Source organism: Bos javanicus, chromosome 22 (genome assembly GCF_032452875.1).
Source record: "Bos javanicus breed banteng chromosome 22, ARS-OSU_banteng_1.0, whole genome shotgun sequence".
Taxonomy (NCBI): Eukaryota; Metazoa; Chordata; class Mammalia; order Artiodactyla; family Bovidae; genus Bos; species Bos javanicus.
In genome coordinates this window covers 50,406,819-50,425,548 of record NC_083889.1, presented here as the reverse complement: position 1 = coordinate 50,425,548, position 18,730 = coordinate 50,406,819, and the positions used below count along the sequence as shown (strand labels likewise).

Sequence of the window (18,730 nt, the reverse complement as noted above, 5' to 3'; positions counted from 1 at the left end):
GCGGAGGGATGGAGACAGTCTTTTCCAACTGGTACAGGGACCACAGCTGTGGGAGGGTTCCAGGACCATTCCACTCACTTCTCTCCCAGCCTCAGGGGTGACACAGGCAAGGAGGGAGCCCAGAGGTCCCTGGCAGAGTGTGCAAAGCTACAACCTCCTCCTCTGTGCCTGCACTCTTGGGCATCAGGGGTGAGGTGGTAAATGGGCAGACGGAGCCCATCTCTACCCGTCTGTAGCTTCTAGAGCCCTGATCTTCAGACCCTTGCGCTAGAGCTTGAGTCTCAATTTAAGCTTTACCTACCTGTCCTCAGAGTCCTTCAGGTTCCCATATCTGGACCTCCTCTGACCTGAGGTGACAGAGTGGGCAATAGATGGGTAGAAAACAGCTAGGCAGCTCCAGTCCCAAGGAGACCCCTACTCTGCTTACCAGGGGGCTCTTGCCCTAAACCCAGGGTTCCATGCATGACAGGCCAGAGACTCAAAGGGGCAGGAGCCTACTTCCCTTAGGGTGAGTCAGGGTCCCCCAGCTGATGAGAGAGAGGCCATGGGAAGCCTGAGCAAGAGAGAGGACCCACCACGGCACAGGTCCGGGGCCCCACCACCCTGGTTGCCCAGGTGTCCACACCAAACAGGGCCCAGTGGCCCCCTCAGCCTTAAGGGCATGGGGGAGCAGCAGTCCAAGGAGGAAGATGCTCTCCTCTGGTGGAGCTGCCCTTCTAGTGGCTATTGTACTGTGGCCTTGACGAGTATAAATAGCCTGAGCCGTCTGCACCTCGAAGCTGGTGCCTTGAAAGTGTGGAGCCGAGGCCTTGCTGCAGGCTCATCTCTCTCAAGGCTGCAAGAGCAATGCTGGCATGACTGGGGGAGAGGGGGACAAGTCTCCATGCCTTAACAGTGGGTGGGGGCGGGCAGTTAGGGGAAAGGTGCAGGTGGAGCAGGGAGCCCTGGAGTGGGGCTAGGGCCTGGGCAATGGGATGGGAGGACTGGGCAACAGCAGAAGGCATCGTGGCTGCTGCATGTCTGGGTTTTCAACCCACCCCTCTTGGGTTCCATCTGAAAGTCCCCAGGGCCCTGTATTCTAGATGTGGGCCTGGCCTGCCCTTCCTGTTCTCTGGAGCCTTCTTGCTGACCCAACCCCCTTCCAGCCTCAGGGCCTTTGCATGGGCTGTTCACTCTGCCAAAACTCTTTCCTCAACCATTTCTGGCGCAGTTACCATCTGACAACATCCCAGCAAAAATGTCACCTCCTGGGGTGGCCTCCCTTACCTCCCTCTTCATCTGTCTAGGGCTGTCCTCCATTCCCTCAGAGCAGCCTGTCTTTTCCTTTCATAGCATTTACCACAAAGTGTACTTAAATATTCATTTATTCATTTACTGATTTAAGGGCCAGTGGTCACCCCTGAGTCCCCTGTGCCCAGCAGCCAGGCACACAGCAGACACCTCATAAATACTGCATCAAGGATCCCCGCACTGGGTCCTCCTGAGGAGCGAGAGACCAATATGCCTTGCAGTCCTCCTATGCCCCTGAAGGTGAAGGGACCGGGACACGGCAGAGGCCAGCCCAGAGGCAGCTTGGGGTAACTGCCACCGCTATGCAGGTCCAAGCCCCGAGGCCCGCCTGGGGCTGAGGTCACGTGGGTCTCGGTGGCTCTGAGAGGGGCCGGGGCCGCCCTGGGCTCCTGTGCACTGTTGGGGACGGTGACTGTTCCAAGGGCATGATTGCCTTGTCAGGGGCACCAGGGCCCACGTTCACGTAGGCCACGGGCAGCTGCACGTAGTGGTCCCCTCGCAGCGCAGCCACCACGAGTGCCACTTCCCCTGCTAGCTCTCCGAAGGTGGGTCGTGCCATGGGGTCCGCCGCCCAGCAGTGCTGCATCACAGTGTACCTACCGGGGAGAGGAAAACATTAGGGGCACGGTGCACCCCCACCCAGAGCTTCTGGGCTATCCACTTGCGCTTAGCCCCTTGGCAGGCCACAGTGGACGAGAGCGGATGACATGGCTAATGCCTTGCCTCACCCAATTACAGGGAAGCTCTTATTATAACTGCCTGCCTTCCCACTCTGGCAGAGGTCGAATTGCCTCAGGGGTTGAGAGGCTGGACTCCTGTGTCCTGTGACCTGGGCTTTGTGATCTCAACAAGTTTCTTAACCTCTCTGTGCCTCTGGATCCTTCTCTGATCACAGGGCTTTTGGGGTATAAAATGAGAAGACTCCTGTGAAGTTCGGAGCTTAGGGCCCAGCTCACAAGCTATTGCAGTTATCATCACAGGTCTTCTAGGAAGGAAGCCCAGGTCTGAGGAAATGGGGATTCAAAGCACTAAGATTGTGGGGCAACTCATTGGCATCATATGGGCTTTCCTGGTGGCTCAGGTGGTAAAGATTCTGTCTGCAATGCGGGAGACCTGGGTTCGATCCCTGGGTCAGGAAGATACCCTGGAGAAGAGAATGGCAACCTACTTCAGTATTCTTGCATGGAGAATTTTATGGACAGAGGAGCCTGGCAGGCTACAGTCCCCAGGGTTGCAAAGAGTCGGACAAGACTGAGCAACTAGCACTTTCACTTTTCTTTCACTTTCCTTTCACTTTCTTTGGCACTATGGATCCCAAGCAGTTTCTTTGTGTTTGTCTGATGGGTCCTAACACATGCCCCTTTATCTTGGAAATGTCATCCCTGCCCTAAATGATACTAAAAGTGCCCTACACATGATAATCTCGTATAATTCTGAGAACTCTGAGGGTGGTACTGTGATCACTCTAATTCTGCAGATGAGGAAACTGAAGCCCAGAGACAAGGGACTTCCCTGGTCTAGAGGATCCTGGCATGGCCCCCTTCATTCTCCCTGTGGTTGCTTATGGCTCTTGACTGAGGTGCCCTCTAGGAATTGCCCTAGGTAGAAAAGAAATGCCTCCTCCAGGCTCACACGCCTTCCTCCTGGACAGCTGTAAGCAGTGACTGATGTATGTCTGGTGCAAAGACCCGGGCCCCTGGGTCTCAATTTCAGAAAACTCTGAAGGGCCACCCCAATTCCAGAGATCCCAGGAGATGGACAGCAGCCTCTTTTACATCTGCATCACAGCTCTACTTCTCTGCCTCCCTAGTCCTGCTTCCCTTGCCTCCAACCTAGGAATCGACCACCTGCATATGTGTAAATCTCCATCTCAGAGTCTGTTTCAGGGAGCCTGACCCAGAGGCAGAAATTAATTTCCCTGACTTTGAAGCAGATGCATCAGTGAAATAAATAATGAAAAGCAAAAGCAAGGCAGGCAGGGCTGTGAGGAAGTGTTACTCATACCCTTCTGGAACACAAGCTGAGCGAGACAGGAATCATTAGCCACCTTTACCTGTGACCTGGTTCTTCCCATTCTAACCTCAAAGACCTGAGCATGGCTAAGGCATGCGAGCTGCTCATGAAGCTGAACCACCCGACAGGCACTGATGAAACACAGCTGCCGCCATGCCTCTGGGAACAGGGAATCTGAAACTATATCCAATGAAAAACAATTTCTGATCTGGAGATGTGGAGGGGGCTTAGTGTGGGAGCTAATGGAACCTTTCCTTGAGGTTAAGTAAGTGGAAGCGATGGAAAACAGCCCCCCTTGCTGGGGATTGTGGGGAGAGGAGTGCTGGGAAATGAAATCACTGGCCTCAACCAATGATTAGGAATGCTGTTACCATGGCAACCATGATCTCCTTCTAGCACCAAGCCTTGATGCTGGCGGAACCAGTCCACAGATGAGGAAACTGAGGCCCAGAGAGGGTCCCTTTCTAGGTCAACCTGAGAATGAGTCAAAAAGCCAGGCAAGAACTCTGTCTCCAGCCCCCTCCTCACCTTCTTGTCTCTAGTCCCAGCTCCCTCCCCGTCACCATGTCCATATACTCACAGAGAATCTGGGCAATACTCAGGCTGGGGTAGGCGCCGACCCTGGGCCAGGAAGTGAGTAAGATCAAAAGGGTCGATGTGGGGGTATGGAGGGGCACCCCGTGTCAGCAGCTCCCATAACAGCACACCATACGACCACTGTGGGAGGGGACAGGTGAAGGGATTCAACTCTTAGCTCAAATCTGGGGACAGGTGGACCCCTCCAGGTCTGCTCCCTCCCAGAGCCTGCTAGCTGGAAATGAGGGGCTCCACCCGCAAATCGGAATTGTTCTTCTTTACCTCACAAGCATCTTCGCTCTGTCCCCCCTCCGAGCCTGCCCAGAGTTGGGGCTTGGCAAGGCCTGGATTGCCTGTGAAGAGCCACCTCTTGCCCTGATACCTGCCCAGAGATGGGCAAATGGTCTATGGGCACTGCCCAACACAGGGTTCCCTGGGTTCATCAACATCCAGAGTTGAATGGGCAAGGCCGAGTGTTGTCTGAGGCTGGGTGGACTCTGGGGCAGGTGGGGCCTCACCACGTCAGACTTGGTGGTGAATCTGTAGGTCTGCAGGCTCTCCAGCGCCATCCACTTGACAGGCAAGCGAGCGTGGCGGTGCTGCTGGACACTGTAGTACTCCTTGTCCAGGACATCACGGGCCAGACCAAAGTCAGCCACCTTGACCGTGAATGACTCATCCAGCCTGGGAGGGGAGGATCACACTCAGGACTGGTCCCCACCAGACCCAAACCCATCTATCTCAGGCCCTCACAGGGTTTCTGAGCTACAGCATCCAACCCAAGCCTGCACTGGGCAGACAGAAAAATGGAGGACCAGAAAGAGAAGGACATGTCCGGGGCTATATAGCAAGAAATGGAGCGTGGGCCTTCCCTGCGGGCGACTTCAGCTGCACACCCCAGCGCTCCGCCCCCTGGCTTCTCTCTGGCCACTCACATGCAGTTCCGAGCAGCCAGATCCCGGTGCACAAACTTCTGCTCGGCCAGGTACTCCATGCCGTGGGCCACCTGCAGGCCGAAGCTGATGAGGTCCTTTACTGTGGGATTCTGGGGGTGGGTGGGGAGCACAGGTGGGCCAGTAGGTGAGGGCGAGCAGCTCCATGCCCAGCTGCTGCCCAAGCCCCCCCCACCTATGCACCCCCCAGAGCCCAGAGTCAGCTAAGCACCGACTGACCCGCTGGGGTGAGCGGATGAACTGCAGCAGGTCTCCGTGGCGCATGTAGGGCAGCAGCACGCGGGGCAGCCCTTCCGGGGGCAGCACAATGCCAATGAGAGCCAGCACGTTCGGGTGGTGCAGACGGCGCATGAGCAGCCCCTCGCGCAGGAAGGCCTCCACCTCCTGCACCTCTGTGATGCCTGCAGGGAGGCTGGAGTCAGGCCCAGGGCGGGGAACCCCTTGATAAGGGTCAGATGGGGAAACGGAGGAAACAAAAGTCTCCCGCTCAGGGTCACGGAGCTGATGGTAGCACGGCAGGGACAAGGATCCTCCCAGCCTCTGTTCCACTTACGACTCAGCGACTTGATGGCACAGTGGATTTGATTCTGGGCCTCATCTTTGTATTCTCCATGGTAGACAACTCCAAAATGGCCTGATGAGGGAGAGATGGTGAGAGGGGCCCCAGGGCCCAGAGCACACACCACTCCCACCCACCGGCAACCAGACCTCAGAACTCCAACTCGTGATGGCAGAGCCTGCAGCCCTCCCATACCCTCTTAATCTGCACCAGAACCCACTGAAGACAGAGTTCCTATTTCACAGATGAGCAAATGGAGGCTCAGAGTCCTGCCTGACTGTTCCTCAAGCCCATGTCATCTCAGGACTCCATCTCTCCCCCGCTCCACCTGGTCTGGCACTCATACCTTTGCCAATGACTCGGTCAGCGTGGGTGACCACCCTTTCATGGGGAATCAGTACATCCTTGACCTCAGACAGGAGCACAGAGTCCAGGTCCCCAAGCTGGATGGATCCTTTCCGCAGCAATGGGACACGGGACCCATCCCCGCTGTCTGAGGAGGATATTCTGTGGACCTGAGTGGAGGAATCCTGGCCAGTGATAGGAGGGGCTGTGGAGGAAGAGAGGGAATGAGGGGCTGGTGGAGCAGACAGTATGGTCCCATCTTCTAGCACCTCCAGCATCTCACCAAGGCCATTTCTGTAGTCAGAGCCTGAGCGGAGCAGAGGCAGAGGCATGGCTCCAGGGGTCCGGTCCAGGGAGGCCAAGTCTTCCAGGTTCGAAGAAAGAACTGTGGACAAATGCCTGCTAGTAGCCAGCCACTCCAAGGTCCTAGAGGCTGACCCAGACCCAGGAGGTGTGGGCAGACCCCCAAGGCCTGGACAGAGAGGATATAGGGGCTTGGAGATGTCATAGTTTGGGGGTGAGGGCTGGGTCAGGATGGCAGTGGAGGGCTCACCTAGCTGCTTCCTCCAGCGGTAACTGAAGACCAGTATGGCAGCCAGCACAGCCACAAGCAGGAGCAGAGCCAGGAGGACACCGAGGAGCGTGCTCTGGGGGACCCCTTCCAGACCTGGCCGCACTACCTTGCCCAGGGTGTAGCACCTACCATCCACACAGACCTGGGGAGCATTAGGTGGCAGCTCAGGCCCAGCCTGTAGACGCCCCCCCCCCCCACCCGTGTCTCCTGAGGAGGGCCAACAGAGCTGCCTACCTGCAGTGGAGCACCGTCCTTGCCAAGTTGCAGGGAGGGGGGCAGGGGGCAGACTACCACATCCCCCCGCAGCTCATGCTGGCAGCTCTTGCCACTCACAGTCACATTCACAGCCACGCAGTCAGCCACAGTGCCCAGCCCGATGTACTGCAGAGACAGTCACGGGGGCTGGCCAGTGCCCCCCACAATGCTCCTTCGGCGAGGCTGCAGCCCTACCCCCTCCACTGTCCTCACCCCTCATCCCCCACACTTACCTCAAACTTAATGGCGTGCTCCTCAGGCTTCAGGGGGGCCAGGTCCTTGCTGGGTGGGTGGGGTGGAGGCAGGAAGCGAAAGCCAGGCAGTGTGTAGCCAGGAGCTCCATCCCCACGGACACTCAGGTTCCCTGTCACCCACCCTCGGCGGCCTCGGACCACGTATTCGGGCAGGCGGCACCTGTGTTGCTCCGGGAGCTGCCCCTCACACTGCGGGGCCCAGGTGAGAGCGGTAAGCCCCGGTATCCTACCTTCAGCCACCCTGGCCCCCTGAACCCAGCGTGGGCTGGAGCCGGAACTCAGGGGACTGGTGTGGCCTTCATCCTTCCTGGCAAGTGCCCACTCAGCAGCTGCCAGCGCCCGCTCACCCTGTTCTCCACTGCCCTGACCCCATCATGGAATGACAGCGTGAGGTGCCATGCTGAAGTCAGATGCTGGCCGCGGATGGTGACGTGGGAGCCACTGTGGAGGAGAGCGGGGTGGTGGGCCTCGGGGTGCTCTCTGAGGCTGGATCCCTCATCCTTCAGAGACCAGAATGGGCGAGGAGGTGACACTTACGTATAGCCACATTTGGGGCTGATGCCCAGGACGATGGGGTCTTCCCGGTAGTGGAAGTTCCAAGAGCCAGGCACCTCGGCGCCCCCTACCTGCAGGCGAATGGGAACGCTGGCAGTAGCGGCCCCAGGGGGCGTGGTGCATAAAAGCTGCCCCTCGCTGACCCTGCAGAACAGGGGGGATTGGGCTCAGGGGCACCTTCCAAGTGATGGCCAGGCCCAGCTCCTCCAGGGGCCAACAGACCCCTCCCAGTTCCTCTGTCGGTCATCTCCCCGATCTGCCCAAACTCCATGGTCTGTTTGAAGACAGGGTGGTCCCAGTAAGGCCTCCAAGAAGTCAGGGAGGAACAGGGACCCCATAGCGCTGGCTGCAGTCAATGGACACTATGATGGGCTCTCTCACCATCCCCAAACCACCTCGGGGCTGGAGGGAGAAACAGACACTTCTTCCTGGACCGTTCCCTCCACTGAGTGACTGAGCCCTCCTCCCCTACCCTGTCGGGGATCCAAGCCCTACCTGGTGAGGGTTCCCCTATGTGGGACCCTGTTGCCTCCCTTCCCCCTTCCCACTGGCTCTTACTGTTTCAGTGGGCACTCAGTCCCATTGACCAGCACAGTCTGGCTGGTGCCAATAGACAGGCCTCGGCCTTCAAGGGTGAGGCAGGTACCTCCTGCCCGAGGGCCAAAGAAGGGTCGGACTGCTGTCAGCACTGGCTCCTAAGAGGGCATGGAGATGGCTTAGCTTGGAATAGGAGGCCCTCCCCTCCAAACCCTTCCCTGCCCGAACTGCCCACCTGCCCAAGGACACATACAAGGCAAGGTGACCTCACCATGAAACAGAAGCCTCCTAGCATGGAGGTACCTTCTACCCGGAAGTGCCTGCCCAGTGGCATATTGGTCACAGTGAGGCTGACGTTGGCAGGCCCGGCTACCTGCGTGCTCAAGGGCTCCAGCTCACACTCAAAATCCTCTATGAAGTCCTTCCGGGGCAGTCGGCTGGGACGTCAAGGGAACTCAAGGTCGGCTGGGGCGGTGGGTCACACAGGCCTACTGGCCTGCCCACCACAAATCACAGGTCTCCTCTGAGCTTAAAGATAGCATCTATCTACCCATGCCTCAATCCTGGGTCAACAGGAACTGTCGGTGCAGGGACTAGTTTGGCCATAACTCAACAGACAGATAAGGCACATGCAGGCTCAGAAAGGAATAGAGGTGTCACCCCAGACACAAAACAAGCAGAGCCACCGCAGCTTGCCCCATGCAAGCTGAGGACAGGATCTCACAGCAAAGGGGCTGCTTGGTTTATGCATCAGGGACAGAAACAGCAGGGACCAGGTCGTACCTGAGGTCTGAGTTGCCTTTAGGTAACAGTCGGCAGGGACTTCGACCCACAGTGACCTGATGGGTGCCTTCAGGCACCAGACCAGAAGGGTACAGGTAGAAGTTGGAGCCACATAGGGTCAGCCTTGTGCTGCCCCTTAGGGGTCCACTGCGGGGATAGAACTGAAAGGGGGAGGAGAACATAGCCTGAGTCCCTCTATGGGTCAGGACTCTCAGCCCTGTCTGCTTCCCCCTAAGTTTTCTGCCATACTCCTTGCCTGCCACACACTCCAGTCACCCTAGGTCATGCTTTCGTGCTGGATGTTAAGTTGCTTCGGTCACGTCTGACTCTGTGTGACCCTATGGACTATAGCCTACCAGGCTCTTCTGTACATGGGATTCTCCAGGCAAGAATATTGGAGTGGGTTGCCACGCTCTTCTACAGGGGCTCTTCCCGACCCAGGGACTGAACCCCCATCTCTTGCATTGGCAGGTGGGTTCCTTACCGCTAGCGCCACCTGGGAATCCCTTCACTTTAGGTCAGCAGTCCCCAGCCTTTATGGCACCAGGGACTGGTTTCATGGGAGACAGTTTTTCCATGGACCAGGAAGAGGAGAGATGGTTTCGGGATAATTCAAGCACATTGTATTTATTATGTACTTTGTTTATAATCTAATGCTGCAGCTGATCTAACAGGAGGTACTGATCTGCAGCCCGGAGGTTGGGGACCCCTGCTCTAGGTCACATGCTAGTCCCCACTCAATACTGTTCTGTCTCAAAGTCTTTGAATGTGTGTGCCCTCTTTGTAGCTACTTAGGACATACCAGATCTGAGGAAGATCATGGTTAAGACCTGCTGACTCCCACCCCAGGCCCAGCAGGTCCCATCCCTTAACTGTGCCCTGACAGGCAAGCCATACCTCAGTAAGCACTGGTGGGCAGTAGTCCTGTTGCCAGGAGCCAGGACACTCCTTCTGCCGGCCACACATGCCCCCACACCATCCACAGCCCATGAAACGCTGTGCCCGCAGGCAGCGCCCACAGGTGAGGAAGTGGCGGCAGCCAGGGCCCCGAATCGGTACCTGGAAGACCTGGAACAGACAGGTATCTCAGGGGTGGCTGAAGGGGGAGGCTAAGCCCCCTAGAACCCCTGGTTCCACTGTAAATCAGGGTGGTGAGGCCTGTGTGTCAGTGCCTCCCTGGATTCGAGCGGGAGCCTGTGCTCCCAACAGCCCAGCCCCAGGCCCTACCCTGCCCACCTTACCTGGTCCCCAGAGGCAAAAAGCAGGTGGTCCCCAAGGCGTCTGACATCCCGATGCACGGGCTGCCCATTGCTGCCCAGTGAGAAGTTGGACACGTACAGCAAGTAGTTGAGAGACCTGGCCAGCTCCACCTGGGACAGGTTGGCCATGAGCAAAATGGGGACAGGGATCTGGGGATGAGGGGCCGCAGAGACAAAGGACCCACCTGCAGGATGCGCCCATCGGCTGTGCCCATGTGGGCCACTGTGACGTTGTCAAGGCGCGTCACGTACAGTGCCGTGACCTCCACTGGTCCCAACAGCCCGTTGAATAGGTCCACCCGTAAGAGGTTGCCGCTGACGAGCAGAGGGAAGTGGCGGCAGCTGATATTGGGGCTGGAGGCCCCCAGACCAGGCTGGGGAAGGTCAAAGAAGGAGTCAGGGCTCATCTCCATGCGCTGAACCCTTCAGGCCTCTATCAGGGACCACAGTGGCCTAAATTCCCACTCCTCACCTGGCCTGGATGGAGAAGGTCCCAGACCTGCCAGGCACCCCACCTTCCACCATGGGGCTCTCAGATGTAGCCAGGCCAGGGAAGAAGGCCGAGGCCAGAAGGCTGGCTCCCCCGCCCAGAGCCTAGCCCTTCCTTGCCACAGCCATTCTGATAACGTGTTATGGAGCCTTCCAGAGACAACCCCATTCTGTTCTCACTACCACGCTGTGGAGTTGGCTTCTCTCATCACTCCCATTTTACAGATAAGGAAACGGGCTCAGAGAGGTCTGCCCACCTGTCAAAGGCCTTGTCGCCTCCCAGGAGAGGAGCTGGGTTGATAGTCTTGAGTTCCTGACCAGAGTCTTCTCCTGCCCCCTGCTGGTCCTGCCCTATATTTCAACAAACCCTGTCACCTCTTTAGGCTTCAATGTCTCCACCTGCTTAAGGAGCTGAACTCTGAGATTAATTGGGCGGCACCGGCTTGGTAACACGGTCCTTCTCCCTGAGACGCCAAAGATCTTCCAGCACCTCCAGCCGCTACCTGTATCTCCTTCGAGGTACAGGAGAGATAAACCAGGGCCTGAAGGCCTGGGTGCCAGGAGACACTAATTTCTCTCCTGTTTTTAGCAGGAAGGTGTTTGGGGGACACCCAGTGCCCCAGGTCAGAGTTGTAGAAGCTTCCGGGAAACCAGAAGTGAAGGTATGGATGCAAGGGTATTGGAGCTGGATGCAAGGTACAGGCAAGGCTCTGTAGCCCTCGTAGCTTGGGACCGTCCCTTGCCAGCCCTAAGGGTCCTCCTCCTGATAGGAGGCCCCTGTCTGACAATGTGTGCTTAACCCAGTCCTGAGACCTCAGCACTGATTGTAAGTCTTAGAGCAAGACCTCAGCATAGAGCTGGGTCCTGAAACTCCTCACACTGGATCTATAGCATGGGTGGGTGGGGACTAGGAGTCTGTCCTAACTGGAGGTGAGTAAAAGTCCTGATCCTAGCAGGAAGCCAGCCAGGTGTTTTCTGTATGACTCAGGGACAGGTGGGGCTGTGCGCTGGAAAAGAAGCCCTACCCTAGGCAGAGGCCCTACCCTGTCTGTGTGCCCCTGGGCTCCAGGGCCTTAGCTCTGGATTCCTAGGCTTGTCTGGGGGTCCCAGCCTCCTGAAAACACTGAAGTGTCCAATACCCCATAGAGGAGGGTGACTCCACCAGACTCAAATCCCACCTGAACCCATGGAGGGCAGGGACCAGCTCAGAGGCCCTCAGGCTTCGTGAGGGCAGCCACAAGGAACACAGAGCGGCTTTCCTCCTAGAGGCTGTGTCAAACATGGGACAGGCTGGTTCACACACTGCCTGGGGGCCTGGCCAGACTGTGGGCAGGGCTGGAGATTAGCCTTGTACTGCCAAGTGGGGCCGGGTGTCTTCTGATCTCCTGACCCCTAGCCAAGTCAGAGAGAGGTCCTGATTCCTCACAGAGAAGGAGGGGGGGCAATGAGGGTTCCCTAAGCCCAGACTAGGGATTCCCACCCCTAGGGCCTCTTCAACCCAGATGGAGTCAGCTGAAGGAGGAGGCTGAAGATCTCCCCACCTTCGCTGTGTGTAAACTCTCCTCCTGCCACTGGGGCATCAATCAGAGCAAAAGGAGACAGTGAAGAATGTCACAGCAAGGCCAGAGCCACAGGGCAGATAACGACTCTGAGACCAGTGACTATGGATTAGTTCCCTGAAAGGCCACTTGTCCAAGGCCATTCCTTCATTCATTCACCCATTTTCCTTGTTTTAATCTCTTATAAGTAGGGTGGGACTGTTTCAGTGGCCTCAAGAAGTCAGTTTTAGGTTTGTCCTCAGGGAAAAAGCATTTTAAGGACCATCCTCTTAGTCTCTGTTCTAGCTCCTTAACACCATGGCTGAAGGGAACCTGAGCAGGGTCTGCCGGGAGGAGCACCTTAGTTCAGCTTAGGCTGGGAAACCTCCTTCCCGGGATGAGAAGGGCCCCAAGTATGGTGAAAGAAAGCCTGGGACTCCTGCATGGTGAACCAATCCAGCCAGCCCCTCCTAGGCCTTTACTCATAAGCAGATGTTTATAGTTGCTTGCATAAGACCGGGGTGAGTCTCCTGGAATCCACTAGAGCTAGGCTGCCTTCCCACTATGTCCTGATTCCTCTTCCCATCACCCCACGGAGAGCAATCAGTGATGAGTGGGTCCATAAAGCCTAGGGCAGGCAGGCTGCCTGACAAGCAACCAACTTTCAAGGCCCAGAAGGATCTATGGAACAGGGGTGGAGGGGGGCATTCTCTGACAACTCCTGCCCCACCCTCTTGGGAAAGCAGAGCAAAACAAGCACTCCCACAGGGAAAGCGAAACTGTTGGTAAGTAGATGTGAGTCTGGGTGAATTTGTGAGTATCTGCCTGTGGATTGGGGGTGAGGGGCTACTTTTTGTGTGTGTCCGTAAGTGTATAAACTGGGGGAAGGTAGAAAGGGACAACCAACATTATACCCAGAGTTTGGAAGTATCCCTGGCAGAGAGACAGTTATGATGCAATCCAATTTTCCCATAACCAGGGAAATTACCCAAAAAAGCAAGAGGCCATGGTAAATGAGAGGGTGAAACAGGAAAAGGGTTTAGCAACAGGATCTAGCCTGGCCAGGAGATGAGATTTCAGTATGGGGTTTGACTGACCCCCTAAGAAACTGGGTGGAAGAGAAAGCTTCTCCCCACCTGCCTTCCCCCTCCTAGACCCTCTCAGCCGTGGATGGGAAGTGAACACACACTGCTCACAAGTGAGAGCCGCTTCCTTCTGCTTACCGCATCTGGGCAAAAACTGGGCAACTGGAAGAAGTCCAGCCCTCGCCGGAGGCCAGGGGGGACCGGAGGCTCACAACAGTGCTCTACGCCCTTTTCGATGAGAGTGTCCAGCAGGTGGACGGGGAACGCACAGACCACAGAGTTGGGATCTGCACCTGGGCTGCTGTCTCTGCTAGCCGAGAAGACACCGAAGAGCACTTCCTGCCCCTCAGGGATGCTCAGCTCAGCGGCTAGGTGGCCGCCCACTGGAGCAGCGTGGGCCGCCCGCAGCACCGGGTAGGGTTGCCCGCCCTCATGGGCTGCACGTCGCCGACGTTTAGGGGCGAAATGGCAGTGGAGGACCAGCTCTCGGTAGTCTCCCAGGTCGGTCTCGACAGCGCTGAGCCGTGCCAGGCGCGTGTGCAAGGCGCCAGGAGCAGCTGCCACGTCGGCGGGCTGTACCGTCAGGAAATAGACGAAGGCTCCGGCGTGGAAACTGTACACATATTCGATGCGGTAGGAATCGAGGTGCTGGGGCAGCACCGAGAGCGCTGCGAAGCCTGCTGCAAATCCTGAACCGTCGGCCTTGAGCCGCCGGATGGACACCGAGAGTGGGCTGAAGCTGGCGGCCACCGCCGAGTCCAGTGACGATGCCACGTACAAATAGGATGCCTGGCCCTGCTCAACCACAGTCACGAGGGTGCCCAGAGGGCTGGCTACACAGTCAGGACAGTCCTCTGGCCGATTGTGCTCTGAGAAAAGGCAGACCGGTGGCGCCAGGTGCAGGGCTGTCCCGCCCGGCTCTAGCTCATGCAGGAAGCAGCGGCCACGAAGGCTGGAGCCACAGCTGATCAGTGCGGGAAGCGCGGGTTCCAACACCAGAACCTGCGTATCTGTGTCTCCGGGCGGGCCGTGGGGGCCTGGGCCACAGGCCGCACACGTCTGGCAGCCAGGGGCCCCAGCAGGGCCGGTGGCCAGGCTCTCAACTGGCTGCAGATCAGGTCCAAGCACATGCAGGCGATTGCGTGTGGCCACGAACACCGCACTCCCTTCCCTGCCGCCCTCGTAGGTTGCAACGGCTTGTACCGGACCGCCGGCAGAGAAGCTGGGCACCGAGTACTCCACTGCAAAGTCGCGGGAAGCAGCATACGGGATGCGCGGGCACTGCCAGGACCCGCCAGTCTCGGGCACCGCCGGCAGCGTCGGCAGCAGCAGCAGCAGTAAGAGGAAAGGCTGGAACAGCGGCGGGTGGAGCTCCATCGAGGCCCAGGTAGGGCCCCGTGGAGGTTCCCGCAGACCCGGGCCTGGCTGGGAGCAGACTCGAAGTCTGGGTTGGGACCCGCGTCGAGGGTCGATCCGGGGAGCCCCGGGGCAGCTGACCCCACCAGGACTCCTGAGAGGCCCACCGCCCTCTCCTGCCCTCAGCGTCCGAGCGCCTGGCGCGGGCTGGCACACATAGACAGAGAGGCCGCCTCACCTGTTGCTCTTGTTGCCGCTCCCAGCCGGAGATTAGAGCAAAGTCTGTCGGAGCGACCCCGGCAGGCTGACAGGACCAGGGCGTGGGGGCGGAGCTGTGGGCGGGGCCTGCTGGTTGGCTGGCTGGCCTAGCCCAGCCCCTCTGCTTGCCGACTTTCCCCGCCCTCGGAAGCCTGAGTCCTACACCTACGCTTGGACCCTTTTCTCTCAGTGGCCTGTGGGTGAGTGGGTGTAGGGTGGCCCGAAGAGACGTTTAGTAGATCTGAGCTGTTCTGTCCCGCCCCCTGACGATCGACTGGGCGGAAGTGGGAGGGGTTGCCCCAGTACGTTTGAGGACCATTTGGTATCCGTCTCTCGGCTCCAGGATACAGCAACATCCTCAGACACTCGTTCCTGGTCAGGGCCCAGGGAACCCTCCTTGTGGGGACCAGAAGCCAGGAATGTGTGGAGAACCACAGGGGAGGTGTGAGGAGACCCCAGGAGTGGCACTACCCTCTGTGAAAGTGTTATTCAGTCGTGTCCAACTCTATGACTGTAGCCCACCAGGCTTCTCTGTCTGTGGGATTCTCCAGGCAAGTATACTGGAGTGGGTTGCCATTCCCTTCTGGGACTATCCCTCTGTGGACCTGCTCGGGGCTGACTGCGACAGGATGGCGGTCAGAGGCTACTGCCTTGCATCCAGCCTGCCCAGGGCAGTGGGAGTTATAAGATGGGGCCCACCCTGTTGGCTGGATCTTAGAGTCAGAGGAGAAGCGACTTACATGGAGGCCCAACCCTAGCTCTGCCCTGTCTACCACTGCCTCAGTAGGTGGCAGCTGCAGGGATGGGGTCGACAGAACACAAGTGCTGGCCTTCCTTCCTGGTTCTGCTCCAGCACCTCCCGATATGCGGGAGACATGGGCTTTGGCTTTCAGGGCACCTCTAACCTGTTCTGTTAACCTTGCTGGGCCTCAGGCTTTCAGTCTCCAAAATGAGGTGATTGCCCAGAGTTCTCTCTCCAGGCTGTGATTTTGTGCAGGGTGGGAGTAGGGGAGTCAACCCAGGTCTGCTCTTGCCATCTCTCAGCATCTTCCCTTTGGGAACTACACCCCCCAACACTGGAGTGTCCTGGGGGACATCTTTAGCCTGATAGCCCCCTCAGCCAGGTGTACCTGGGCCCTGGAGAGAGGGAAAGCTTCACAGAGTGACCCTAGGTTGAGTTCTGAGTGACCTGTGAACTGTGAGTCCCAGAGATTTGGAGGGTAAGGAGTGCGGGTGAGGAGAGGAGACAGCCCAACAAGATTCAGCCTGGCCCTACGAGAACCTCCTCCACTCATCTCCAGCCTATACTCCTAGTTCCTCCTTCCAGGAACACCTTTTCCCCTTCCTTCTCTTGCAACGTACGTGGCATCTCCTCCAGGAAGCCTACCTGATCTGGGTGGTGCCAAGTCCATTTTGTGGGTGCCATACTCCCTGTGCTACACCCACCCCAAAACAGTTCACTCTGAATAACTTACACCCCCCTTCACCGATTCCTAATTCGGGACTCCCCTACCCCTCCAGACTGGAGCTCCTGGAGCAACTGGGGGGAGGTGGGGAAGAGCACAGGGTGGCCACACCCAGTGCTGGAAGCATACTGCACCTGAGGCAACATAAAAAGGCACTCCCTTCTCTAACCTGAATTGCCCGGAAATGAATAGACACCTTCAGAAATTATGGCACCATTCCTATATTCCACAGTCAATGTGTCTAAAAGGTAGTCAAGCGGGACAAAACTGAAATAAAACGTTCCCTGCCTGGCACCGAGGCATGGGTTCTTGGGACCTCCATCCTGGCTCAGGATATTGGGAGAGACTTCTAGGAATTGGGAATAAATTTCAAGGGCCTTCCCTGGTCACCTGTTTGGGAGTGGGGAGTGGGTGTGCAGGAGTCAAGTTGATTCTCTGCTGCCATCATGCGGCCAAGCTGTTGACTGCCTCCAGGCTGGCATCTCCTCTCAGGTAGCCTAGACTTTGGACAGCAACCCTGGTTTTGGATAGAGTGCCCTTTCCTCCCTCCTCATCTGCTTGGTCTGTGGGAGGGGAGCAGGCAAGCCATGAGGGGGAAGTCAGCTAATGGGGCCTTGCAATGCTGAGAACAAGTGCTTTTCTCAAGGTGAATTCACAAGGCCCGGCCAAGGTTCAGCTTAAGTACCTACCCCACTGCCCTTGAAAAGAGTGCTAGCCACTTTGCCCTCTTGGCTCTCACTTCCCTATGAATGCTACCACAGAGAACTGGTGCCAGACTCCTTCTCCAACCCAAAGATCATCCTGGTGGTGGCAGGGGGATCTCTCTAACCACAAAATATCCAGATCACTCTGCAGCTTAAAAATTTTCAATGACTCCCCATTGCCTGAATTTTCCCTGGAGTTTGAGAACCCTGGGCCTTAAAGACTCCCTCCAGCTTCACTGTAACCCAATGAACCTGTCATACCAGTTTCTTTACCATATCTAATTGTGACTCTCTCTTCCCACCCCCACCCAGAATAGGTGCTGAACTGCAAGAAGCTGGGAGCCCTACAGAGATCAGGGCAGCCAGCAGGGACACTGGGGGGCTGACCACTGACCCAAAAGAACACCAGTAGCTGTCAGAGACAGGTAGCCTGGCATCACCTTGGCCCCAGAGACGGGTTTGGTGCCCTGGCCAAAATTCAGGGAAGTAATAAAAACAGGAAACGGGTAAAAAAGAGATGCAGGGCATGTGCAGTGTGAGTGGCAGCCACTAAGCCTCTGGCTGCTCCATAGGTGCTTCGGGGTCTGGGCAGGTAGCCTGCTGCCTAATCCATTCTAGTATGATCTGGGGTGAGGCCAAGGGGTGGGGCCAAGAGGAAGGGCTATGCTGCCTTTTCCTGGGACAGTAAGTGAATCATTCCAGTGCATCCTTGGCCCATGCCACCCACACAGACACATTCTCTAGCATGGGTTGGTTTTAGTGACAGAGTGTCTTGGTCCGGCACTCAGACTGCATGAGGGTGATTCATTCTATAGTCTGAAGACCATATTCCGTGGACACTATTCTCCCATAAGTATTTCTGAGGTCTTCTGCTTCCTTGGCCAATGGATGGTTAAGCTATGGCATAACTTGGAGAGCCTCCAGCAGGAAGGTAGAGGCTTTCTGCACTGTGCCTTGGGCTCTGTCCAGAAAAGTTCTCATGGTTGAGTGAATGGGGCTGGGCCTTCACTTCTGAGCCTCCTGGGATGTTCATGGTGACCCATGTAGGCTGGGCCGTGCCAGGCATCAGGGTGACTGAAGAGGGGATTGGCTGTTCTTCTTAGGGCAGGATCCACTCCTATCCCAGAGGTCAGCTGGGTCTTCTTTTAGGTTCTCCAGCTTACTCTTGAGGCCATCCTGAGGAATGTGCTGGCTGGAAGTAGGGGAGCTGAGGTGGACAGCCTTCATGAGGGAGCCTAAGCTGGGACGTTTTCCCAGAGGCCTACAGCCGCAGCAAGGCTGGACTCTGACTCTGCCTGTGCTTAACACTAGGTCACCTCACCAAGGGCTCCCAGCCATGCCAGGGCTCAGACCCTCCCCACTTGGCTGTACCTGTCTCACTCAGAGCAGCCCCTGCTGAACAACAGCAGCCCCTTAAGCAGAGCGTCAGCCAGGGCTCCCAGGTGGTTGGGTAGTCTTTGGGGGCACACAACTGGGGATCCCACCAAGGAGTGATAGGGGACACACCAGGGGCTCAGACTGGGGTGGGGGTGGGGCTTCGCAGGGAGTTTGGGGGAAGGCCCTTGGGGTCCCAGAGAACTCTTTACATGTGGCAGGACTCCAGCTGAATGAAAACAGCCCAGCCCAGGGGCAGACTCTGAGCGCATGTGATGCTGTGCAAAGGAGGGGAAAGAGAGGCTCAAATGTGCATGTGCTAAAGCAACTGTATGCCAATAAAATTTTAAAAAAATAATAAAATCAAATAAAATCATAAGAGAATTCTATTTAAAAATGTGCATGTGCCCCTGTACATGGGGAAGCACGGGCAGGGCTTAGGGAGGAGGAGCCAGGGTTTGTATGTGAGTGAGAGAGGCTGAATGAAGGAACCAGTGACAAGGCCCC

The 18,730-nt window shown here is 57.2% G+C and overlaps 1 protein-coding gene across 3 annotated transcripts; it reads right to left on the bottom strand.

The window, feature by feature from the left end:
* Window positions 1-1,346: 1,346 nt before the first annotated feature.
* MST1R (macrophage stimulating 1 receptor) lies at window positions 1,347-15,216 on the bottom strand. 3 transcript variants are annotated; one of them, XR_009732629.1, is made up of 21 exons: window positions 13,204-15,216; window positions 10,139-10,327; window positions 9,936-10,064; window positions 9,592-9,762; window positions 8,695-8,855; window positions 8,183-8,348; window positions 7,933-8,069; window positions 7,357-7,518; window positions 7,167-7,260; window positions 6,799-7,008; window positions 6,545-6,691; window positions 6,290-6,452; window positions 6,020-6,121; window positions 5,738-5,941; window positions 5,386-5,466; window positions 5,052-5,233; window positions 4,815-4,924; window positions 4,398-4,563; window positions 3,884-4,020; window positions 3,675-3,777; window positions 1,799-1,886 (listed from the first exon to the last, which is right to left on the bottom strand). XR_009732629.1 is itself a non-coding variant. In XM_061397526.1 (20 exons), the coding sequence occupies exons 1-20, from the start codon at window positions 14,440-14,442 to the stop codon at window positions 1,631-1,633; spliced, it is 4,206 nt and encodes a 1,401-aa protein (XP_061253510.1). In that variant the 5' UTR covers window positions 14,443-15,214; the 3' UTR covers window positions 1,347-1,630. The 3 variants fall into 3 exon arrangements, 2 of the variants coding, with proteins under 2 accessions (XP_061253510.1, XP_061253511.1); XM_061397526.1 differs by lacking the exon at window positions 3,675-3,777 and having other exon boundaries at window positions 1,347-1,886; window positions 13,204-15,214; XM_061397527.1 differs by having other exon boundaries at window positions 1,794-3,777.
* Window positions 15,217-18,730: the final 3,514 nt, after the last annotated feature.

Coding starts and splice junctions, on each gene's coding strand:
- MST1R (XM_061397526.1), bottom strand. CDS start 14,442: ATGGAGCTCCACCCGCCGCTGTTCCAGCCTTTCCTCTTACTGCTGCTG. Junction 5,467..5,737: donor TGACCGAGTCATTGGCAAAG/GTATGAGTGCCA, acceptor CTCCCTCATCAG/GCCATTTTGGAGTTGTCTAC. Junction 4,564..4,814: donor CTGGCTGCTCGGAACTGCAT/GTGAGTGGCCAG, acceptor CTCCCCTCCCAG/GCTGGATGAGTCATTCACGG.